A 26809-nucleotide genomic window follows, 5' to 3' on the forward strand; every position below is an offset into this window, starting at 1 on the left:
AGCTAGAAATGTCTGACGGGATTTGAGGATCGTAGATTTACTAGTTCGGGCTGATATAGGATCTACGATCCTCAAATCCCGTCAGACATTTCTAGCTACTCCCAAACAGGGGAATTTTCCTTGTCTTCACTGTCCCCACTGTTCTAATATCATAAAAGGCAGCCAATTTACACACCCCCGCACCGGCAAAGTTTTTCACATTAAAGAATTCTATACTTGTGATACTTCATTCGTTGTATACTTAATTAAATGTCCGTGCGGTCTCGGGTATGTTGGTGAAACTACCCAACATATCCGAGACCGCATCGGAAAACATAAGTCCACTATCAGGTGCAAGTTGACTATGTTGCCTATTCCGTTTCATTTTATTCAGTGTGGACATTCTATTTCACAGTTAAGGTATCAAGTCTTGGAGCATGTTCCCATGTTGAGGCGTGGGGGGGATAGGGTCAAAAAATTAAAAGAAAGAAAGAGAATCCTTTTGGATCCACATGCTTAATACCCTTTCCCCTCATGGTCTCAACAGGGAATATGAGAATCATTGATTATGAGATATGAGGTCCGTCCTGCCTGATGTTTCTAATTATTTATGCTTTTTCTAGGTGTTATTTTTGGAGGATTAGGGGTATGTATGCAAGTGGACTCATGCATGATAATTAATAAATACTGGTGTTATATTTGGAATGAAATATGCATACGTTATGCATATTGTATGAGTACATAATCTCATATTATTCAGTATATACCAGTCTTTACATCTTGCCCTTCTCTTGTTTTCTTACAGACACGCACTTAATTGCATCTTGTTTGGAGTTTCAAGGTGTCTGAACGCTTGTAAACCATAAATTGCTTCTGCGCATGCGCGCACTTCCTGATTCTTCTACGCACGCGTGGCGTGCGTCTCACCCTGCGTTCCAATATAAATGAATCATTACCACGTCTGCGCATGCACGCACTTCCGGATTCTTCTGCGCACGCGTGGCGTGCGATTCACCGTGCGTTCCACAATAAAGGAAATGATTATCACGACCCGCCCCCTTTTCACATAAAAACCTCACTCGCGGCTACATGGTTCCTCATTCACCGCTGACCACCGGCTGCACAGGTAATGCACTGCGTCTGTCTTCACTTTGGCATGTGTCTATGGGACTTTAACTTTGTACTTTATCTTGTGGTTCCTGTTTCTCATTTTAGTGAGATACTCTAACATTTCCTTTTTCTTTTCTCCTTATACATAGCGCCTTTTCACGTTGCCCCACTGGGATATAGCAGCCTTTCCTCTTTTTCCTCTCATTGAGGTAAATCTATATTATGATTGAATTGTTTATATAAGATGCAGTTTCCAATTTTTGAAATTTTACTATTGTCCCATAGATAAAACCTCGGTTTGCACCACCCAATATTGCATGTTCTCATATATGGAGCCATATAATACTGTGAGCTTCCATTAGGTATGTGATATACCATTGTTTATTTTTCAGACTTTGATTCTGATTCTATGTTTTCCACAGTTACAATTGGTTGCTTTCTTGTGTTTCCTTTAGATATACTGCACTTCACTACAATTGAGGTTCTTTCTTAAAAATAGCGTGTTCATTCATTAGGTAAAATAAACCTTTTTTACAATTGATGTCATATGAGATTACCGATATATAAATGTATGAGAATATATACATGTTTATGGTACTGACATATATATTTTTTTTTTATTCTTACTGAAATTTCCAGTCTATGAAGAAGGCATTAGCCGAAACGTTGTGTTATTCAATGGACATGTAATAAAGAACCAATAATTTTCACCACAAATGAGTGCCGGAGTTTTTTGATTATCTTTTGTTAGCAGTATATGATCATATTATTCGGTACTTTGAAGTCATTTAAGTAGGGGGTACTTGGACTATTGAGAAAGAATACTGTAAAAATACTACACAAAAATCTGTAACCTTATAAAATTTTTCACACGTTAATCGCCCACAAATGGACATACTACCGTATTATAATGTAATTATTTGTGCTGGTGATCACAATGGGAGCCTGTCTGTTAATTCCTTTGATAATGTGGTAAATAGTTCCCTCTATAAGTCCCATGCCAGCCCACACTTGACTCATGTGGTGCTGATGGATTACCATAGCAGCCTGACATCTAAAGATCTGCTTATAAGACTAGGTATTTGCAATGTACTTGTCTATTACACCCAGGTGAGGATTAAAGAGTTTTTCTTGTCTTCTTCTGCAGGAGCACACTGCTCCCTTACCTCCCAGATTCCTGCTTTTGATTGGCAGATTGAGCATAGCATACTTGCACCATGGCCCAAACTGTGCATCCTGTGATGATGCTTTATGAGCAAGGTTTTCCTCTGCAGCATCAGAGGAGCAGGCTAGCACTGACTCTGGCTGGTTATCAAGAGATAACATTTCGCTCCTGCCATCAGAGCACCGCTAACAAGTTCTTAGTAAGAGCTTGTGTGAGTGCTACTATGATGCCCTGGCGCCACCAGGTGGTTACAGAGAAACAATACACCGGACACAACACCATCCCACATCAGGTACCATCTGCCACAAAATCCTAGCCACCCCCCTCAGGGTAAGAAGGACACACCATTAGGCAGGACCAGGCGGATTGGGAGCGCCCACCTAGGGGTCTTGAGGATCCGGGGGCAAGAATCAGGGAGTCCAAGTCGAGTCCAAGTCTAAGTTCAGTTCAGTTGGGTTCAAGTAGAGTTGGAGTGAAGTTGACAGCTGAAGTAAGGAGGAGAGTCAAGGCTGAGCCTAGTGAAGGGTAGCCAGGGTAGTGGCCCTGGTCTACTGGCTAGGTGGCAAGCAGTGGACCGTGTCCAAAGGCGACGGGAGTCCGGTCGTGGGAAATCCAAAGTGGACCGGGGCAGGGTTGGAGCCCGCCGGTACCAACAGCGGAGATCCGGTCCGGAAATCGTACACAAGCGGTGTACCTGGACCCTAGTTAGAAAACGGTTGCAAGCCCCTTCTCTAATTAACAAGGCCAGGATCAAGGTTCCAGATGTTGTTCCAGTGTGTTAGCCCAGATAGAGCGAAACGGTAGCCCACCACGGGGGGTAGGGTATCCGCAAACACCCACTGAGATCCCAAGGGTCAGTTTTCGCGGGCACATCTCCCAACCAGAACAAAACAGGAGCGGACTTCCCCGTTCCATACGAGGTTGTCCAGAATTGAGGAAAAGTACAGAGTGCCGGAGGAAGGGACATTGGTACACCAGCCGGGTGTGGGAACTGAGTACACCCGGATGCGGCAGCCGGCCACTGACACCTTGGTTTACCAGCAGACTTGTGTGCAATTATTCAACAATGAGTACACCAACACTCCCCATTCCGCCGCGCCACCTCTGGCAGACATCATCTCCCGTGTCCTGGACACTGAGCCTCTGGGCATCCACCCCTACCCATGGAGGGGTCAAACACCTAGCTGCCACTCCACCGCCCCAGGTGCTCTGCAACAACAGCAGTGGTACTCTATCTTATCACACACTGTGGGTGGCGTCACGAAGAATCTACAACAATCCCCTGTACATACTATGTCCCCTTTTTATTTAAGTGTCTGTACGACCCCCGGGTCCGGAGACCCCTCGAGCCACTGCGGATCCAGATCCGAGCAGCTTGGCTACTAGCGTGGGGGCGGCACACTAAAATCTTTGCCTAGGAGACCGGCCTCTATCAGACTGCAGTGACTGGTAATCTAGGCAGTAACAATAAAATTTAAAATCCCTTGTTTGTTGAGAATGGAAAAGATTTTTAATAAAATGTTATTACAAAGTTGCTTCGTTTTATAAGCTCTCTTGAATTTTACTCATTAATGAGCTTGAGAATAACTTCTTTAAACCTCTGTACCCCTTTGAGTTATTTCAATAAGGAATGCATGTAGACTTCCACAAGCCCAGTAAAGTTTACCTCCTCCTGAATGATAAAAACTTACATTTTCATGTGAATGTTCCTTATCTCTTAAAGGGGTTGTCCACTACCCGGACAACCCCATCTCAATCAGCTTGTTTGAACGAATAATAACACTCATACTCACCTCCAATGCCGGCGCTGTTCCAGTGGTGTCAGCACTCGCTCTTCCAAGGCTCAGTTCCCATTGTTATCTCACATAAGCAATGCTCTGACTTCAGTGCTGACTTCACTCTCCCTGCCTTTGGGCGAATCAGATATCAAGAGGAAGTCAGAGCTATGGCCATTCAGTTAATTTTCTTGTTTTATACATCTGAAGGTGGGGAGAGTGATTGGGTGCTGGGCTCGCATGAGTTAACAATGTGACACGAGCCCCAGTAGAGTGAGTGGTGAAATCACTGGAACAACGTCGGTATTGGAGGTATGAGTGTTGTTATTTTACTTTTGTAAAGCGGGGCATGAAGCAGTAGTTGCAGGTGAGGGATTCATGCTCCGGCCCCACTTCACAGGAAAAGTGTTATGGTCCTGGCTGGGTGTGTGGATAGGTGCACTGCTGTTCATACCTTTCAGGAGGCTGCTTCTTGCCATTTTCTGGACCAGATCGTGGTAGAAATGGAGACGGGGCTGCTAGTTCTTCTTACACAACAGCTTTTTACTACGCAAAGCTCTGGATGGCAACTTTACACAAGAAGTAGCGGGCACACATCTGGTAGTATGTTCCATCAGTATCAAACACCAACAGACACATTTCCTCTACGTTTACCTCAGCTGTTATTATTGTCTGTGTTCCCAGTCTTTCTGCCATTACCCGGCCTAGCACAATGGAGCCATCTGTGAGAGTTAATCCAGTCCCTGTGTGGTTCCACATCTCATGTACAACTTCAGACCCTACCCACAATGGGTGCTTCAGCCTACAACTAGTCCTAGATTTTCCTACTGGTTTTCATTTTGGGTTACAACCACCCTCCATGCGTCTATATGTTTTCTCATGCTACTTTTGTTTGATCTTGACGTTGCAGCCTCCACGAGTCACCCAAAGAATGCTACCAAAACGACCTGAGGAACCCGTACGTCCACACTCAACTCTGGTTGTTCCCCAACTGAAGTTTAAGATGAGTCTGTCCTTTCCCTCAATACTAGCTCCCCCATGGGATAATCCCAATTGCCAACTGTCATATGCCCTGCAGTCGGTTGCCTGCCAACCTATCTTAGCAACAGCCAATGTTATTACCTTATATTAATACCAGCACGGCTACAGCTATACATTACACTACATCTTATACATTCCTATACTTTTCATTAATTTCCTAGATAACATTACTTTACATCTTATCACAGATATATTTAAGAACACATTTGGTGTTTTCAGGAGTTGGAACTCAACCACCATCTTACACTGGTTCAGACATGCTGATTGATATGGGGTTCTCCGAGAAGACAACCCCTTTAAGATGCACAGTACTTCACTTGATAGAACTACACTTCCTACTATAATGGAGGAGCATAACTTTGCCATGTATTATAATATGGCTTTTTGGAGGCTGTGTTAAAGTGCACCAATCACCATGATTTTCTTAGATAACCAAAAGCCAGTGCTAAACCTGCACTATCATGCTGATTCTATACTTACCTTTAGTTGTCAGCTAGAATGTATAGTTATTGAAACACAAGCAAGTAAAGTTTGTAAAATGAGCAGCTTTTTGATTGGTAGCAGCTGCCAAGCATCTAATAGCTGGGGTGGGTTTTGATAGTGATTTCCACCCCTCTGCCTGTTTTTCCTCCCCCTATCTTTTATTTATGCTAAATCCATTCTAGAATCGTTTTTCTAATGGTTGTGCCTAGAAGGACCTGTGCTAATGTCATACCCATGTGATTAGAAGGAGTGGGGCCTCAGCCAACAGAAAAATAATGTTGCTTCCTGGTATAAGCTTTGTTGGCTGAGGCCCCGCCCCTTCTGGTCACATGGGTATGACATCAGCAAGGTCCTTCTAGCCAGCGGCGTAACTCGAGTTTGATGGGCCCTGGTGCAAAGTTCAGATCTGGGCCCCCCCTCCACATATACGGACAATTGGGGTACAGGATAATGACGCTGACACTTGGCTTTTACCCTCAGCAACCAGGTTTCCCATGATCTGAAATCCCTCTATCAACACCCAGCTTTCCTATGTTCTGATATCCATCTTGTCCTTGGCACCCAGCTTCCCCTTGCTCTGCTATACATCTTTCCCTCAGCACCCAGCTTTCCCATATCAGAAAGCTGGGTGCTGAGAGAAGATGTATAGCAGAGCATTGGAAAGCCGGGTGCTGAGAGAAAGAGCCTTTATCCCTCAACACAAAACGTTCCCATCCCCTGATTGTATCTTTGTCCCCCCTTGTATATAGTTCTCCAAATATAATAATGGCCCCCACATAATCCTTCAAATATTAGAATACACTTCCATAGTCCTCCATGTATTATAATGCATTTCCCATAGTTCTCCATGTATTATAATTCACCCAATAGTACTCAATATATAATATTGCACCACATAGTCCTCCATATATTATAATGCACCCCATAATCCTCCATGTATAAAGTAGCCCTTCAATTATTATCATGAATTTCTCATAGTTCTACATGTATTATAATTCACCCCATAGTTCTCCATATATTATACTGCACCACATAGTCCTCCATGTTTTATAATGCACCCCATAGTCCATGTATAAGGTAGGCTCCATCATCCGCCATATATTATAATGTAGCCCCCATAGTCCTATATGTATTACAATGCAGCCCCATAAAACTTCATATCGTATTATGCATCCCCATACTCCTCCATGCATAATGCACCCCTATATCCCATGTATAACGTGTCCTTCATTTTGTATTATGCAGCCCCCCCAGACCTCCATATATAATAATGCAGCCAGCCTCTCCAGGCCTCCATGTATAATAATGCATCCAGCTTCCCCAGGTCTCCATGTATAATGTAGCAGCCAGCCACTCCAGGCCTCCATGTATAATAATGCAGCCAGCCACCCCAGGCCTCCATGTATAATAATGCACCCAGCTCTCCATGTATAATAATGCAGCCAGCCTCCCCAGGCCTCCATGTGTAGTACAGCCAGCCTCTCCAGGCCTCCATGTATAATATAGCAGCCAGCCTCTCCAGGCCCCCATGTATAATGTAGCAGCCAGCCACTCCAGGCCTCCATGTATAATAATGCAGCCTCCCCAGGCCTCCATGTATAATAATGCAGCCCCTCCAGGCCTCCATGTATAATAATGCAGCCTCTCCAGGCCTCCATGTATAATAATGCAGCCTCTCCTGGCCTCCATGTATAATAATGCAGCCTCCCCAGGCCTCCATGTGTAATAATGCAGCCTCCCCAGGCCTCCATGTATAATAATGCAGCCTCCCCAGGCCTCCATGTATCATAAGGCAGCTTTCCCAAGCCTTTGGCCACCGTGTACTCACTAATTTATATTAAAAAAAAAACAAAAAAAACCCACACAACAAGTACTCACCCTCTCTCTTCCTTCCCTCCGCTACTCTGTCTTCACATGTCCTCGTTCCACTGCTTCTGTCCTCACCGCTTTCCTCTTCCACCAATGCTCGTCCTCCCCTCTCCTCGTTCTCCCGGTGCTCCGGTCAGCATCCTCCCATCCTGCACTCTGTGCACTCAGCACAGCAATCACACGGAAGTGACGTCACCGCGCACGCCCCCGGGGAGAATGGTGATGCATAGCGCGGCGCCGGCAGCGCTATGCTTCATCATTTCTGTGTGCGGTGATGGGGGAGCCGCCGCAGCCGCTGACACCAGGCAGGGGGCCCTGATGCCATCTTACCCGGCTCCAACAGTCCGCCCGGCCGCAACGGTGATGACGTCGGCTCCAGCAGTCCGCCCGGCCGCAACGGTGATGACGTCGGCTCTGGCCGTCCGCCCCCGCCGGAACGGAGGTGGCACCCGATTGGAAGTCTGCCTCAGATGCGGCGCCTGCCGCTCCCAGGTAACCCATCCTGGCTGTGGAGCAGCCGGAGTGCACCTGCAGAGAGGAGGAGCAGGCCACTGAGCAATGGGGCTCTCGGCAGTTAGCGAGGCCAGTTGAAGCCGGCGCCGAGGGCATCCGAGTGGGCCTGGCTCCTGAGCAGGAGGCAGAGCACGGAACTCGTGCCCCGTACTGGGAGTGGCAGCAGCAGCAGTTGTAGCGGAGCATGGACGGCTACCTGCAAGTTTAAAGTTGACTGTTTTATGGACTGTCACCCCTGTTGAGCGTCCTCAAGTTCCCAGAGGAGGCCATCTGCACAGCAGGTGGGGGGGTGGCAGGATATTTAGAGTTTAAGAAAGCACACCTCCCGATGTGGGAAGATGTATAGTTGTAATGTGTGCACTTTCTTTTTCCCGTTACAATAAAGGTCGGTGCCCAGACAGCCCAAGGATGGGCTGTGTTTTACCAAGGGGGTGTGTGACGCCCTGGCAAAACCAGGGTGCAACAGACCTGCAGAAATCCAGCAAAGAGCAGGTCATTCTTCTTCTTGGTAACCTGATCCCCCACCAGTGCAGCAGGACAGACACCCCCTTCCCCAGTGTGAGAGCTAAACTTAGCAGGAGGGGAGGGGCTGGAGCAGAGTGTGTGGGGAGAGGGAGAGGAGAGGAGTCCGGAGTTGTAGCTCCCGGGCTGCTACAGAAGCATGCTCCAAAAGGGCCGGGACAGGCTGTTAGTGAGGAAGGGACTTGAGGTGACTGGGGCAGGGTAGTGGCCCACCGGTATCGAAAGAGATCCCGGATCACTGCAGGGGAGTGGACTCCCCATTCCCGGCTGCGGAGGAAAGAAAGAGAAAGAGTGGAGAAAGAGGCACCTGGCTGCAGGGAAAGAACAGGGGCTGTTGCATCGTGTGTGGGACTTAAACACCCTCCGTACTGAAGGCTGCGGACTGCGGCAATTTCTGGTTAATTCCTTACTCTGTGTGAATTTTCTTGCAAAGCGAACTGTGAGTAACAACATCCCCCGGTCCAACCGGGTGCACAGCTCTCAGACGGTCTCCATCTCTTCCCTGCACCACTTCACCGGGGTCCGAGACACCAACACCCTACCCATGGAGGGAAATCACCACCTTGCTGCCCACCACCATCCCCGGGATCCATTAACCGGCAGCGACGGTGCTCCGTTACCTCACCGCACACCACGGGTGGCGTCACGGACAATCTCCCTTACCTAATCCCCTTCTTACTGTGGAGCCTGGGATCACGGACCGGGTCACACCACCGTGATACCCACAGAAGTGACCCCGTGGCCCGGATCTGAGTACCCCTATCCCTGGGCGACACACATGTGAAGCTGCCGTAGTGATAATCTTCGCTACGGCAGCTATCACCAGATATCGCAGCTGCGACGGGGGCGGGGACTATCGCGCTCGGCATCGCAAGCATTGGCTTGCGATGTCGTAGTGTTCAAAGTGCCCCTTAGAGCCAGCAATGCAATTATTTATGATCTTCTTGACTAATTCTAAAGGTGGGCAAAACCAGTAATAAGTTCATATACTGCAGAGGTACAAGAATATAGAGAGGATTTGAGGAACTTCCTATATAGTACAGAACAACAAAATGATTCCAACCTAAAATCATGACATGATGGATATGTTTTACTTAGAACTCTTGGCAAGAACTGGCCTCCCAGCTTTCATCAAGGAGACATATTGCTGATGGATCAGAAATGCAAATATCATTGCTTGGGGAGCCGGTTATTGTGGGTGTGTATGAGAAAGATTGAAATGTTAGAGACTTAATACGATGGATATGAGTGATATGGGTATAGATTTACAGAAAATTACTCCATGTTCCTTGTTTAATTTTCTACAAAGTGTGTTAATTAAAAATGTTTGTATTTTGCATTAGCATTGCCAAACTGCGCTATACATTACTCACAAAAAGTTATTGATATTTCACTTTCGGGTGAAATTTCAGGGCAATCCTAAAGTGCACACTAGCATATTCAGGTGAACTTAATGTGACCTTCCCTAAACTTCTGAATGCACACACCTACTGTTCAATGTCTCAGTACTTTCTGTACAACTTGCTGTTCTCTAACAAGCAGCTTAATGGCAAAATTCACAACAGGTGTTTTATCCATGAATCTTCCAATAAATTCCAGGGTTCATATAGAATTGATATTTACAGTCCTCTTCATCATGCATTTCACATTTTGACATCATGAGAGAAAGATGACACCTAAGAATTGATCAATATTACAGTACAATACAGTGGTACACATCAGCCACTCTTGTCACCAGAGGAGCCTTTGGTGGTGGTGTTATAGTGTGGGCAGGTGGTCTATTCAATACAGAACTGTCCTACACTTTGTGAATGGTACAGTGACAAGGCCCCACTACTTGAATAACATCATTAATCAAAGCATTGTGCCTCTGTGTGAACAACATATGTCTAATTTCATCTTCATGGACGACAATGCTCCAGCTCATCAAGGTCGTATCACTAGTGAATGGCTGATGGTGACTATGGTACCTCAAATGGATTGGATGGCACTTTCTTCATATCTGAATCGCATAGAAAACCTATGGGATCAGCTGAGTTGCCATGTAGGGTCTTGTAACTCTGTATCTCAGAATCTCAATGCTCTGAGGGCCATCCTTCAAGAAGTGTGGGATGCCATGCCTTAGCAGACAATTACGCCACTTGTGAACAGCTTGAGACGTCGTTATCAAGCTGTAATTGATGCTTACGGCAATACAAATTACTGAGAGATTGACATTTTTTGGTAGGTATACCCACCACTTTTGTTGGCTTTTGTTTCAATAATAGTTTGAGATGAGATATTCACCTTTACATGCTTTTACGTAAATGCCTTACTTTCATGATAAAGTATTACTATAGTGTGAACTTTTTACATTTTCATAAATTTCTCCCAAAACCCAAATATATGTCTCCCAATCTCCCAAAACCCAAGTAATGTATGGGCCTGATTCATCAAGTGTTTATCAAGTCGGTCTTGATGAAGAGTTGGGCTGGAGGCAGATGCATCTGACTCATGAAGAGGCCTATGTCTCTTCATGAATCAGGACCATTGAGCAAATCGTGAAAATGTATGTGTGTTCCTCTCCACAAATCATACTTTAGTCCCTGCTGGAGTAAGATTTGTAGTGTATTTGATGAGTAGCGGTCGCCATACCTCTGTCCTGCCCAAGCTCGACCCACCTTGTTGGAGCTGAGCAAAAATTGAGTGAGAACACCCTAGAGTTGCGCCATAGAGGGAACTATGATGAATTGGGCCCTATGTTTTAAAAAATAAGACTGTTTTTTACAAAGCTGGATAATCTGGATATACTGTAAGATGAAAAATGTAAAGGACTTGAGGCAATGTACCTTTAATAAATTTGGAAAGTCTTCTCTGAAAGGCTGAGGTCCTGGGGAAAAAACTTAGTGTGGATCTCTACTTCTGTAATCCAGATCTAATCTGACACCTTATGGCAGACACCTAAAGAAGTCATGGAAGTGCATGCGTATGTCCATGTCCACCCAAGTCTTTGGAAATCATGGAGATAGTTCAATGACTACTTTACATTATGACTGTGAAAGGCACATGCATTCTTGCCCACTTCTTCACCTCTTTCTGACTAGATTAGATCACCAAATGACTATCATGATGGTGGACACCATAGGGCAGTGTACCCAAGTATGGTCTATAAAATACCGCTCTGCAAGTGTCTGTTTTGTAAGTAGGGTTGCCATGCAGCTAGTAAACTACTAGTCAGTAATCTTAATATACCAGCCTCAATGTTCAGGATTAAGAAATTGCAACATTTTTGCACAATTAAGAGTTATGCTAATTTTTTGTGATATTTTGAACAGTTTTAAACTGGAAAACCTTTAAAAACTGCTTGATGAATCTTGGCCTATGTATAAAACAACTATTGGTGACAAATCATGTGTGGAGTCCTGCTCCAAGATTATACACCTTTGTACCTACGTAATCCTGGCTTGTAGTTTGGCCATATTTTTGAGATTCAGGCTAGCCAATCAATGAGTCTTGTTTAAGACTATGAAGTGAGACTTAGATGCACCAATTAACCCTGTAAATGGCTCTTTGTATAGAATCAGTACATGGCTTATACACAGAATCCATTCCATAGAAAATTAAGCTTTGTACTGAGGACTGTACCTTGATATGAGTAATTCATACTTGCCCACAGTGCCAATTTTGGTTTCAAAAGCTTACAAACTGGACTGCAAAAGGGATTGTCTTAAAAAAAACAACAAAAAAACCCCAAAAACAACACACATCCCAAAGTGGCATTTTGCGTGGGTGCATGTGCAATAATATGGGTGGGGCATAAATATCTTGAATTGGAATCCTATACATTATAATTATATCCCTGAAATGGACCTTATCCTAAATACAATGCAAAAACTTTAATAAGCCTACACCGTTTACATATCTCCTTTTGGCTCTTTTGAGGGACCTGAGCCTGAATGTAAATGTAGTATCTGCACCCCCGATAGTTTAGCATTATATCTCATTTTATCCAAGCAAATTGAAACCATACAAGGTGATCATTTATGAATTGCATCAGAAAAACTTTATTTAGTTTAGGCAAAGCAAAGCAAAAATGTCCAAAGTTCAATATTGATATTGATGGACAGATCACAAACCACAAGGAGACTGTTGCAGCATTATGGGAACAAACATGGTTTCAGACATTTGTATAAACATATTGGAGCTGCAAGGATGCAGTGAAAAGAAAGGAAAAAGTAGAAATTATAAATGCAAGTGAGCCCGGCAGGTTTCCGTTTTGCTTGAGCAGACATCATATCTGTTGGCTTCAGCAAGGTTTTTACTTTTCCTCATTTTCTACGACAACTTCTGATCTCACAAGATTTCCAACTTCAATGATGTCGACAATTTTCTTGTCCTTCTGTTACCTAAAAGAAGACAATGGAGTGTATACTTTAGAATGTATCATTACCTATTAAACTTATTTATTAAACATGAATGAAGTCTACAACTATCGGCACAATGGAAATTCTAGTTTTGTAGAACCAGAGATTGCGGATCACTGTTGTACAGTCTATAGGGTCTTGTAAGATATCGGCAAAGGCAAGACCAGAACTATTGTCAAATATACTGCATGTATGTATGTGTAGAGCCTTATGAATGATACTTCCTTATATATCTGAAAGGAGTTTTCTAAGATAAACATTTTCCTCTTCCATAAATGTAAGAGGTTAATAATATATCCCTGTTAATAAATTTGTACAGTTGTGCTTTTTCAGCTCATAGTCATGTGATCCAACATAATATCAGCTTTTATTTTTCTAGATCACAGGCCATACATCTGTTTTGTGATCTATCTTAGAATAAATCCCTAATATATATGTTATGTCATTACTAATACCAATATTGGCTATGGCTATGTGACTCCATAATGCATACGTGGCTTATACTGGTCAAAAAAGTGCAGAAAACTGCTAAGGTTTTGGAAAGATGGTGCAAAGATTTGTGGGAAGTGTAGTTTGATGCTCAATGATGGAGCTTTGACATGCTCAGAAACTGGAAGTGGCAGAAGAAGTGAAGTTGCCCTCAGAGATCAAACCTCTATTGTAATTAGGTATACTATGCTCTATTGATATCTTTCTATCCCGTGCAACCCTCTTTAAGTATTTCTTCTTTGACCTTGTTGTAACAATAGATGGTTATAGAAATCCTTTGGTGAGTATTCACTGGTGGGATACCTTAATTTATGTATCTATGTATCTAGCAAGGGGTTGTATTACCTTTAGTATCTACTTCCAGTAACTTTGGTTGTGGTTGACTGACTTGTCCTTGATGTTGAAGATGATGATGTTGAAGATGAAGTTGAGCTAGATCCCGTACCACTGCAGATATTGAATGACAATTAATATCAGCACATTTGAATTATCAAACCAAAGATACGGTAGATGTTAAAATCCTGAAACTAATGGTTACTGTTACCCTTCTCCATCCATAAGCTTGCGGTATGTATCAATCTCTGCTTCCAGTCTGCTCTTAATGTCTAGTAGATCAGTATATTCTGCAGTCTGACACTCTGTCTCATCTCTAATTTGTGACAGCTGCTCTTCAATTGCAGAAATTTGTGCTTGCAGTTGTGCAATCTGCATGCAGAAACGTCCTTCTGTCTCGGCCAATGTTTCGTCCAGTGATTTTTTCTGCAAATGAGAAAGTTCAACCATTCAAGAGTCGATCTTGTTAAATTAAACTTTCATTACAGTCCTCCATGATGTTTCATAAAAATTAATTAAAATCATCAAAGAAATTCAGAAGGAACAGATAAAGTCCACAGATTACTCAGCAGAAGTAACAGATGTGTATGTATAAAAAGACAAACAAACCCAGAAACTTGAAACTTACCATGGCAAGCTGCGATTGAAGCTCGATCTCCAAAGCTTGAAGTGTCTTCCTTAGTTCAGATACTTCACTCTTGTTGGACTGATCTTGTTGTACCACATTGGATATCTCTTTCTTCAAATCAGCACTCTTGAGACAAAATAGATATTTTTATTAATGTTTGAAGACAACCCCTTAGAGAATATCTATACTAGCTTTCTTAATGATTTGTGGATCACTAAATACCATCAATCCTATACTCTTTCTATAACCATTATAATCCTACTGTAGAAAACTTTGAATTCCATACTGTAATGCTGTGATAGACTATAGAATAGTCTTATGTGCACGGACACTTACCCTTTTGTTGAATTGTTCTTCAGCCTCCCTACGATTCTTCTCAGCTAATGCTTCATATTGTCCTCGCATATCATTTAGCAGCTTCGTCAGATCAGTACCTGGTGCAGCATTCATTTCAACATTGACTTGACCCAGAGTGGTTTCATGGGATCCTTTAGCCTCCTATGGAAAAAAGGTATAAAACATATTTCCTGTAATCCTTAATGATTTGCATGCAATAAAATGTCTAAAATGTCTTCTTAACTTACTTCTTCATGGTTCTTCTTGAGAAGAGCAATCTCTTCAGTGAGGCTTTCAAGCTGGGATTCCATATCAGACTTGGATAAGGTGAGCTCATCCAGTACTCTACGCAGGCCATTGATATCGGCTTCTACGCTCTGGCGGAGAGCTAGCTCATTCTCATATCTGACAAGATAAAAAGATATTACCTTTAATATTAATTGGTTCTTTGTGAAACAGGAGGTACTTGTAGTTTGGTTTCTCCACTAATGATCTACAAGCCTGCATTGGTCATATTTGTAGAATTGATTAGGCTGATATTTTCCTGAGCGTTTATGCCAGTTAGAAAAGTTCTAGCCATTTTTCCCCTTCCTCAAATCTCACCCTAAGAATTTAAATTTTATCTATATAGCCCCCATTGCTAGACATGTTTGAATGTTTGAACTTCTTTGGGTCAAGGTGGTCAAGGGTTTTATCTTGACCTGGATTATTACATAGTTTCATGCATAGTTCACTGAAATAATGAAAATCTAGTGACTTAGGTATCGATGTACAGCATGATTTTCAAATACATCTATTAATAATTGGTAGTCATGGTTATATATTTACTGCAAAAGTCTACAGTTTGTAACCCTTAATCAACCTTATGACAACTTAATCATAAATCAGATTTAAGGCATACACTTAACAGATCCTTCAGGTGTGGCTGCAGTTAGCTTTTTTTTCTCTCTCATGACATACTCATAAATTATTGAATTATTTGGTAGAGTCCTCAGAATGTCCCCAGCTTTTATAATACCAACTCTCCTGCAATTAGGACCTCATATCTTAGACCCATTGACTTGTCAGATAACATCAAGGTATCTGACATCTGTAGACTATCTGCGTAAGTATCTAAGTAGTTAATAGATTTTGAGGAGTATTAGTCTCCGTAAAACTAACTTTTTAGTTTTTGGTCTACTACATGTGACAGCAAATTATGATGTGGGAGTTTTCATAACTTACTTCATCTTGAAGTCATCAGCAGCAAGCCTGGCATTGTCGATTTGCAAAAGTATGCCAGCATTGTCATTGGTGGCTGCAATAATCTGTGGGGAAAAAAGAGATTGTCACCTTTTATTTTTAATGATAATTCACCATTTTTTATTGATATTCAACCATTAGACTCAGTATCATTAATTCATTGGAAAGTACCATCTAGAATAATATTTATTGTTACCATTTTTCATGTAAAAAATCATGGTCCCGTCATAGACTTTTGCTATCTGCATCAGTTATGGTTTATGTCATGCATACATTATGAGAGCATCACATTACAAATCCACTCATGCATTTCAGCTTCATTAGTTTGCTACATGCTGGGTCATGTGTATACCCATTATTGGTATAGAGCCAACATATCGTATGCAGCAGTGTACACAAAATTGTGTCCTGCTCCATCAGTCATTATACCTATATCGACAAATAACCAAGCTTCACACAAAAATACACACTAGAGAATAAAGTAAGTTGAGTTATCACTAAAGAATATACAAACTATCCTAGTCAGATTAGAACCCAGAATCCCTGAGGCTGTAAGGGCTTGTTACTGAGCTACCATAATTACATACCGTAATTGCTTTTTGAGGTTCCAGTTTAATTGCCCCGCCTCAGACATCTAGCTAAGAATAATCCTGGTTATATTTCTATGATATATTTATTCTTGTTTTAGTCACTGCTATAAAATATAAACATTTGCACAATGGCATGATGCATTTTAATGGGTAAAGTGAACATACTATGATTTTAATTATATGGTATGGGTATGGAATTACAACAATGTTTTATGAAGCTTACCTTAGTTTTTAAATCTTCAATTGTGGCAAAATACTTAGAGTAGTCATTTCCTCCCTCACCAGTGGTGCTACCAGGTTTTTGCTTTTCATACCATTCCTTAATCTTACGTTCAAGCTCAGCATTTGCCTGTTCCAAGTCATGGACTTTACCCAAATAACTGGCCAAGCGGTCATTAAGATTCTGCATTGTTTGTTTCTCATTTCCAGAGAAGATACTGTCACCTCCTCCAAAGCCACCTCCAGCACCCCCACCATAGCTTCCTCCAAAGGCAGCTCCACCAGCACTACTACTACTATAGTTATAATTAGCAGATGCACTGTTAAAACCACCAGCGAATCCTCCAGCACCACCACCATAACCACCAGGTAGACATTGACCAAATCCTGCAGCACCACCACCAAATCCAGCACCTCCTCCAAAACCAGCTGCTCCTCCACCATAACCACCAGCTCCACCTTGACTAATGCCACCTGCACCTCCACTGTAACCTCGGGAGCTAGAGGCTGAAACCTGCTGAGAAGATGACTGTCTAAAAGAATAAGACATATTGTTCAAGCAAAAGGACACCCTTTCCAGATGAAAAAAAGAAGCTCCTGTGGGAAGAGTGATATTGGCACAGCTTCTATTCTTTATATATATATAGATCAGATTTGGAAGGGTGTGTCGTTCTTGAATATTAATATTTTCTCTTTCAAACACAAGAGTTTCTTGCCAAGTTATTGCCACTGCTAATAACTTGGATCAATTATCATTATTTATCGCCTTGCGTCACTCTAGCCGCTGGTCTTTCCACCCTTGGGTTGCTTGTCATGCAAGTTCAGTTCGAGGGTGGAGTGTATGGAATTATGCATCAGAACACCTATAGCAAACCAAATTCCCAGTATTTCATAACAATACTTTTTATATAGTATTTTTTTTAGTAATACATTTCCAATAAATACACATTAAGAAACTAATATATTAGGGATCATATCTCCTGAATCTTCTATGATGATATATATATATATATATATATATATATATATATATATATATATACTGACATTAATGCTAGAAGATCATCCAAAATGAAATAGTGTTCCCGACAGTCATCCTCCTCCATTTGCTAATTTGTGCCTGCATATAAAGTCAGTATCAGGTGATAGAAGCATATGAGGGAATTGGTGATAATACAATTTAAACCAAAGTAATGGGCTGGCAGGCATACCTATTGGTGTAAGTGCAATGTGTAGGTGCACATTCACACTGGGCCAATAACAGACAAAACCTACGACAAAAAACAAATAAGCAAATACCCTGCAGCAAGTAAAAAACTAGTAGTAGCTTGTGTAATATAGGTTATTTGGTTGACACTGTTTTGATAAAAAAGCATAAAAGCCATCCCATCACACATCAGGATGGTCTGATCGCTAGTATTTCCCTTCTATATTGGCCAGCAGACCTCAATAAATGGGGGCAGAGCAGGACCCCCTTTTGGGCAGTGCATTTGGTTTATATAGCTTTCCACATTAAGGTGCAAAACAGTAAGGCCTGGCTTTTACGCTTTTTTGATAAAAATTCTGGCAACTACCGTAAGTAACATTAGTTATTTACATGTGATGTACCATTGCTACTTACTTACTGCAGGGTATTTGTGAATTGTTTTTATCTTAGGTTAAACTGTTATTCGGCACAGTGTGAAGTTGCACATATACCAACAGTGGTGCCGACTCATTTTGCTTTAGTTTTTTGTACTTTGTACATATAGGGGTGTAGCTCCCCCTTTTTGGGCTGTGTATGTAGTCTATATAGTTTTCAATGGGCAGGTGCAACACAGGTAGGCCTGGGTCCTGCTCTGCCCCTGTTTACTGAGGTCTGCTGACACATAGAGAGGTGAGATACTAGCGAGAGAACCATCTAGATTGGGTACACCTTATAGCAGTAGGATGGCTTTTAGGTAAATGCAGTATAAACAGTGGCGGACACAGACAGAAAAAGGTGCCTGTGCAGGATACCGTAAGTATATGAGGCCTTTGCAGTCTAATAATTCTGTCTATGAGAGAAGCTCTGTGCTGCTTTGGAGGTAGAAATTAGCCCTCTGACCTCTTGGACCCCTGTGCAACTGCACTTGTTCCTCCAATGATTTGTCCACCCATAACTATAAGGGTATGTGCACATGCCATAGAATAGGTGCCAGCATACCAACTAAATATTTCCAGCAAAATGTTAGAAGATTTTTCTTGAAGCATCTTTTTTATGTCTTTTCCAATGTCTTTAGCTTTTTTTATTTTTTATTTTTATTTTTATTGCATGCATGAATACTGAGCAACTTCCAAGTGGAAGCCACCAGCAGAATGGTCAGGTCACTTATTTTCACTACTGTGAAGCTTGGAAGTCTGGAGCAGTTAGTAGAAGTTAGAAAATGCATGAACGTATTCACAGCAAGCCGTTGTTACATTGCAATGTCTTTTTGGCAGTATTTTAGCACTTTGTGTGCATATACCCTTGCATGGCGACCATTCAAATGAACGCAGTCCATATGAGATATAGACATGTCAGATCAGCCAGAGTGAGAGCGCCCTCTATGACATCAATGTGCCCTAATTCCAGTTCTATTAGGGCACATGAGACAGTCCATTGAAAGTAGCCTTATCTGTGAAGCATCACTTTAATTTTTTCTCACTATTGAAGAATATTGTTACTGGGAATTAATCCTGTTCTTGAGTTTTGAAACCGTTTGTCTTGAACTGTACATGTCTCCAAGAACGTACCAAACTTTATTAAAAGTCTAGCAAAACACTCAGAACCAGTAAAACTGTGACTAAGTTCTAATTGCTAGTTGTTATTGCTCCCTGTTGGTCTACTAGGAGAACTGAAGGCTTTAGATGTCTCCCAAATAAGACACGTAGCATCGGGTGTTCTCAAGTATCTTAGAATGAGGTGTGGCATAATGAACTTGGGAGGTGCCTATTTTAAGAGAAAGGCAGGGCATAATAGATATGGGCAGTGCTTTGGTAGAAAAGCCTAAAATATATACAGCCTTCATAGGTAGGTGTCGCTTTACTCAAGGTAAAGATTTCATCTGCTACCTCAGCCCTGAATTTCAATGCCTTGGCCAAAGTAGAGTTTTTTTGTTGGAGCCCCACCTGGCACATGCCCGTTCAGCTCTCCCCAGCTATGCCCATGAATGAACATCATGGCTTGCCCATATTGAATGTTTTTAGGATGCATGTCCAGCCTTCTGCTGGATAGGCAACTGCACTCAGACTGGTGGCCTTTCAAAATCTCCAGACTGATTCTTTGAATGAGTGGAAAACTACTTTCTTTAAATTACTAATGGTATAAAGATTGTACAGGAGATATGAGCTCATAGCTCATTAGAAATCTTATCTTAGATTTGGTTTTGATATGATTTAACATATAAACTCTAATAATCCCAATGACACATTTGATGAATATGTATCTAGTGCTCTTGGCAAGTAGCGAACGCCAATTTCCAACAAGTAGAAAAGCTCCTGGTGCCCCGAGGAGACACTTAAGGTGGGTGTGTTTGTGAGAGCAATGGAAACATTAAAGACTTTTAATATTATAGAAGTGAGTGATGTGGGTTTTCGATTTACAGCTGCATTATTGTAAATTACATGTCATGTCTTCCAGAATATTAATAAAAAAACACTAAGTGAATTAAATTGCATTTATTAATTGAATTTATCTTTTATCTGTCAGTGCAGTACAAGCCAACCCCTTATGACTCATTCTATTAGATGGCCACTGAAGTCATGCCACCGTCACCACAAGGTGGCAGATGCTTGCCTGTCATGAGCTCCAGCCTGATAAACCTTTTGCCTTGGTTCTGGGCATTGCCGCGCTTGTATTAGTTTAAAAAGGGTGCACACAACCCTATTTTCGGTCCGAATGTTATCCGTTAAAAATAGATCGCACTTGGACCAATGTTATTCAATGACACAGGGAATAAACAACTGGAAAGACAAAGAGCGCAAATAGGGTCTTACCCAGAAAAACAAGGAGGGTTAGTGTAGGTTCCATGGCTCACCTTGACTAGTTGTGAGAGTCATAACTACTATTAACGTATGTAAATACCAGAGAAGATGATCTAAGTGGGAGGATGAAAGGGTAAAACCGCGCTGCCGCTGAAGAACTACTGATTCAAGGCTGGTGAAATGGTGATTTTTTTTTGTCAACGTGTTTCTGAGAATCAATTTCCTTCATCAGGACAAACAATCTCCTTCATCAGGACAAAATATCAGAAAAAGATGGGATTTTTTGTTCTGATGAAGGAGATTGATTCTCAGAATCACGTTGACAAATAAAAAAATCACCAATTCACCATCCTTGGATCAGTGGTTCTTCAGCGGCAGCATGATTCTTCCTTTTCATCATCCTACTCAGATCATACAATGAGGCAGTGTAGATGAATAATTTTATGCACTGATCGAATCTGGGTGTGAAAGTAAATGCATGATTTTCCTCCAGAAATCAGATGACACCCATTCAAGTCTATGGGTGCAAGAAAAAATATCAGATGCCATGGTATAGCACCCAATTTTTATGGATGCATTGCAATTCTATGATATAGGAAATTGTAAATGGTCTTGTAAATCATTAAGAACTGTAAAAAAAAGACTGCCTACAGTTGACAAGTGATAAAAAATGTGTTCAACTTTTCAGGATGAAAATCTGAATAATTTTTTTAAACAGTCGTGTGAACCTACCCTAAGAATGAGTGACAACAACCACATCCACTATAACTTGCATCAGAAAAGTATTTATTTTCTACATTGTGCAAAGCAAAAGAAAATACATTGAACGTATAGATAATATTGGACAAAAACAGACTTTTAGCGTTATGGCAGTGAGAGGATTACAAAAATAACAGCAGCGTAAAGGCAGCACCGAATGTAAAATGATGTTCCCATGTGCGACACTATATAGCATTATTGATTGACCTCCCTTATGTTCTTCCCAGTCTACTACCATCCAATATGTAAGAGAAGAAGAAGATGTTAAAAACAAAAGATTTCTAAATGAACCAGGCAGGTTTCCATTTTGCTTGAGAAGACGTTGTCTTTTTTGGCTTTGGTGGTTATTTTAGTATTCCTCTTCATGTTCCTGAACTTCTGTTCCTGTAACCACTCCGTCCTCCATGATTTCAACAATCTTCTTTACTTTCCTTGTTCTTTTTACTAAAAGAAAATCAAAGTTGGAGTCATTTAGCATTGCTATGAAATCCAAAACAAACAAGGGATTTAGTCACTCTTTGTCTCCTAGAGCCCATATTTCTAAAAGTTTGCTTGCAGTCTCTAGTCAATATTGAGTTCAGACCTAGAAGTTGAGGTCAACACCCAGATTTAACAATGTCAATGATTGTTCTGAATTGGTGCAAACTTCAGACACTGTTTCCATATAAATGTTATCTACATACCAAAACCTAGGGAAAAAAACGTGTGAGGAACAAAGGGGCACTATTACTTACTAGGGCCAAAAGTGGGTGTCCTCTTATACCATTTAGAACACTTTAAATCACTATTATGTTGGCTGCATAAAGAAAGAAAGGCACATGGGTGCATGATAACGTTGTGTGGGTTATAGTACCCAGTAGAACTAATACTGTGATAAGTGCCATGAATGTGTGTATTTGACTGGTTTTACGCCTGTGTATATGGTATCCAAAATGATATTGGCTGCATTAGTCTTTGCGATAGTTACAGTTGCTCCTGGATAATTTAATTCCTGTATGGTGGTATTATTTGGTAGGTGTATGACTATATAATTCAGGGGAATACTATCATATATACAATAGTGTTTACTATGAGGCAAAGTTGATAAATGTTTGCAGCTTTTAGGATTGATTTCCATTCTAACAAAATATCCAGGGAGAAAAAGTTGAAAACTAAAAATGGTCTTATAATAATATGGGAGGGGTGTTACAATACCCCTGCCTTTAGCTATGATACCATATTTGTTTCCTTCTGATACATTCCTCTGCCAGACTTGGTACAAGACGCTTTGTTGGTACCTTAAGTATATATTACTCAACATGTAATGTAAAGATGTTGGTTACCTATAGACAATAATTACCTTTGCCGGATCCTGAAGCACTCCCGCTTCCGCTAGTTTGAGTAGTTTGAGGAGGCTTTGTTTGTTGTGTTCCTGATCCTGCTCCTGTTCCTGATCCTGATCCTGCTCCTGTTCCAGATCCTGATCCTGCTCCTGTTCCTGATCCCGATCCTGACGATCCACTGTTTTGTCCTGAACCACTGCAGTTTGTAACAGACAAAAAATGTTTGTATTAATAACATCAAATCAAGTATCTAAAAATGCTTCATGACTGAAGATGAAACTTACCCTACTCCATCCAGAAGTTTGCGGTATTGCTCGATCTCAGCTTCCAGTCTTGTCTTAATGTCTAGCAGCTCTTCATACTCTGCAGTCTGGCATTCTAAGTCTGATCTAATCTGTGCCAGTTGTTCTTCAATTGCTGAAAGCTGCATTTGAAGTTGTGATATCTGCATACAGTAACGTCCTTCTGTCTCTGCCAATGTTTCTTCCAGTGATTTTTTCTGCAAAGAAGATATCGCTGTAAATTACTAGACATAGAATTTGCTTATATTTTTATTTTACAGATGATGTGCATTTTTTGCACATCTTCGTCTTTTTTCTATGACTATGATCATAGCTAACGGAGGTGAAGAGGTTACAGTTGTGCTAAGACCCTTAAGTATGGCGGTCCAAAGTTCTTTCTGCTTCATAAAACACTAGTATTATTAATTGCACAAGGTAGTAGGCGTGCATGATACAGATTTTTCACTGGCACCTAAGGGCTTCAAAATACACCTCTGAGTCTGAAAGTAAAAAGTATGTTGTCAATAAAATAGGTCCTTACCATAGCAAGTTGTGACTGTAACTCAATTTCCAAAGCTTGAAGTGTCTTCTTCAGGTCGGACATTTCACTCTTGTTGGTCTGTACTTGTTCTTGTCCACTGGATATTTGCTGCTTCAGACCTTCACTCTTGAGGCAAATGATACAGTTTTAGTCAGAGATATCAGTCGTTACTACCAATAACGCGGCATAACATCTATTAGCCATCTTGTCCCTTTTATATAAGAACAGGCTTAATTTTTTTGTGAAGCAAAGTCACAAATGCATATTTCTCCTCTACTCTATTTAGGGCAACCTAAATTGTTTAACAAGAGGAAAGAATTAGTTGGAATAGAAGCTAAAGTAACAGCCTTACCATTTTATTGAATTGTGCTTCAGCATCCTTACGGTTCTTGTCAGCCAAATCTTCATATTGACCTCGCATATCGTTCAGCAACTTGGTCAGATCAACACCAGGAGCAGCATTCATTTCTACATTGACTTGACCCACAGCGGTTCCATGGGATCCCTTCATTTCCTATGGAGAACAAACATTGTTTTTTGTAATCCTGTATATTAGGTGAATAATGTACAAAATAAAGTCTATGTGATTTTTTTCCCAACTTACCTCATCATGGTTCTTCTTGAGGAATGCAATCTCCTCAGTGAGACTCTCAAATTGAGATTCCATATCAGACTTGGACAAGGTCAGATCATCCAGGACTCTGCGCAGTCCATTGATATCGGCTTCTACACTCTGGCGGAGAGCCAGCTCACTCTCATACCTGACAATACATACATATTAGCACTTGTGTGATGTGTGGTAACATATATGACTGGCTTTAACGCTCATCCTAAAAATTGGTTAGCCTTTACTTAGTTGAGGTATTATATCTACAAATGGTAAACTTACTTCATCTTGAAGTCATCGGCTGCAAGCCTTGCATTATCAACTTGCAAGAGTAGGCTTGCGTTGTCATTAGAGGCTTTAATAATCTGCAAGGAACAAGTAATTATTCTCAATATTTCAGTTATGTAACACAAGATTTTTGCTAAATCATAGGCATGTTGACTTGAGGTTGAAGAGTCTAGTACAATGGAGTATGTGAAATTGCAAATATTGCATTAAAATATTTCTAACCTGGACTGTATCTGCTTAGATTTCTTCCAAGGCAACTGACACTACATTCTCTTATTCAAATGAGATTCAACCACAGGATAAAATAAAGTGCTTTATGATGGTCTTACTTTTACATATCTTAGGGACATGTACATTTCTAGCTGGTTGTAAGTCTTACCTGAACCTTGAGCTGTTCAATTGCATCATAATACTTGGTGTAGTCGTTTCCTCCTTCACCTGAGGCACCACCAGGTTTTTGCTTGTCGTACCATTCCTTAATTTTACGTTCAAGCTCAGCATTTGCCTGTTCCAAATCATGGACTTTACCCAAATAACTGGCCAAGCGGTCATTAAGATTCTGCATTGTTTGTTTCTCATTTCCAGAGAAGATGCTGTCACCTCCTCCAAAGCTACCTCCAGCACCACCACCAAAACCAGCTGCTCCACCACCAAAGCCTCCTCCAAAAGCAGCACCTCCAGCACTTTCACCAAAGCCATAGTTACCAGCACCTCCTCCAAATCCTTGAGCAGCATTACCACAAAAGCCACCAGCACCACCACCAAATCCTTGAGAAGCAGCACCACCATAACCACTAGCTCCACTTTGACCATAGCCGCCAGAGCTGTATGCTCGTGAGCTAGAAGCTGAGGCTTGGTGAGATGACTGTCTAAAAGAATAGGACATCTTGTTCAAGCAAAAGGACACCCTTTCCAGATGAAAAAAAGCAGCTTCTATAGAAAGAGTAACATCTGTACAACTTCTATTCTTTATATACCAGAGTCCATGGGTGTGTCATCCCAAAATGTTAATGTTTTTTTCCAGACATAGAGTTTCGTGCCAAGTTATCTCCACTGCTTATAGCGTTTATCAATTATCATTATTAATCAACTTGCATCACTCTAGCCGCTGGTCTTCTCACAGTTGGGTTGTTTGTCATATTAGTGTGGTTTTGGGGTGGAGCACATGTTTAACCATCAAATAAATTGAACACCTTGGTAAGATTTATAAGCTTGAATAAACATCAATGTTAGATTTTTTGACTACAGATGCTGTGGTTTTACTTATTTACTTTTTATTCAACCTATAAGTGATTGCTAAATTCAATTTCCTGAGGAGACAAAGGGTGCATTAGTGCACCTCTTTAGGTTTTTATTAGGTTGTTAAATTTTAAGAGGCATATGATCAAATACACCACATATCATATTATGACCAGGGTCGCAATCATATGATCACCGTAAGGCTGAATACGGACCAATTCTACAAAACATTTTATTGAAGGGGAGTCATGGCTAACATTTATGTCTCTTTCATGCATGTTTTGAGCCTGTCAGACTGACTTTAATCCCTCCCTAAGGGCCATCACCATGACTTTTATATGGTCTAATAAAGCATATGGACAGCAATTGTCTTCACAGGAAGAAACATTGATGGTATATATTACAATAAGGGAGGTCAGCCATCTTTTACCACTGCAAATCTGCTGAATAAGAATAATTGGTACCAATTTTAGAAAATAACTATACTAGTCTCCACTTTATCTCCTGTTGCTTAAGCTTGGTTTTTTACAATCAGTGGCTACAGAGGTGGGACGGGCAAAAGGGTTATGCACCAAACTACTTTGTCTTGGCCAAAGTATTAAGATATAACTAATGGCAGAAAACGGAAATTTTACCTTGGGTAAAGAAAGTCTAAATATGGATTGGAATGACTGATTGTGTGGCCTTTAGAGAATTTTAAAAGGAACCTGTTAGGTGCAATATGCACCCAGAACCACAAACAGTTCTGGGTGCATATTGCTAATCCCTGCCTAACTGTCCCAGCCTATAGTAGCACAGATAAAGGGATTTTTAGGAAAACTATTTCTAAAGATGCTATATGATATGCTAATGAGGCCAGAGACTAGTTGCAAGGCCATTACTTCCTGCACTCATTTCGGCCTCTTAACATGGTAGCACGCCCACATGGGTTTGCTAAATGCTATTCAATGCCCACTGCCAGCATCTTCACCAGTGGTGATACGTGTACCTGTTCGTTGTTGCAGCCTCAAATGCCAGGCACTGCACATGATCAGGTCACCGCACTTCCGGTCATGCAAACTATGAAGTCGACTGTATGCGTTCCGGCTTCA

General features: G+C 41.4%; 2 protein-coding genes across 2 annotated transcripts; both read right to left on the reverse strand.

Moving 5' to 3' along the window:
- Window positions 1–12473: 12473 nt before the first annotated feature.
- On the reverse strand, window positions 12474–17321 carry LOC142311604 (keratin-3, type I cytoskeletal 51 kDa-like). The gene is made up of 8 exons (XM_075350164.1): window positions 16702–17321; window positions 15871–15953; window positions 14895–15051; window positions 14647–14808; window positions 14311–14436; window positions 13894–14108; window positions 13695–13796; window positions 12474–12842 (listed from the first exon to the last, which is right to left on the reverse strand). The coding sequence occupies exons 1-7, from the start codon at window positions 17245–17247 to the stop codon at window positions 13697–13699; spliced, it is 1389 nt and encodes a 462-aa protein (XP_075206279.1). The 5' UTR covers window positions 17248–17321; the 3' UTR covers window positions 12474–12842; window positions 13695–13696.
- Window positions 17322–21446: 4125 nt separating this feature from the next.
- On the reverse strand, window positions 21447–25435 carry LOC142311608 (keratin, type I cytoskeletal 47 kDa-like). The gene is made up of 8 exons (XM_075350169.1): window positions 24859–25435; window positions 24474–24556; window positions 24189–24345; window positions 23937–24098; window positions 23585–23710; window positions 23047–23261; window positions 22780–22958; window positions 21447–21884 (listed from the first exon to the last, which is right to left on the reverse strand). Exons 1-8 carry the CDS (start codon window positions 25363–25365, stop codon window positions 21790–21792), a joined length of 1524 nt encoding a protein of 507 aa, XP_075206284.1. The 5' UTR covers window positions 25366–25435; the 3' UTR covers window positions 21447–21789.
- Window positions 25436–26809: the final 1374 nt, after the last annotated feature.

The sequence above is a fragment of the Anomaloglossus baeobatrachus genome, chromosome 5 (assembly GCF_048569485.1).
Source record: "Anomaloglossus baeobatrachus isolate aAnoBae1 chromosome 5, aAnoBae1.hap1, whole genome shotgun sequence".
Lineage (NCBI taxonomy): Eukaryota > Metazoa > Chordata > Amphibia > Anura > Aromobatidae > Anomaloglossus > Anomaloglossus baeobatrachus.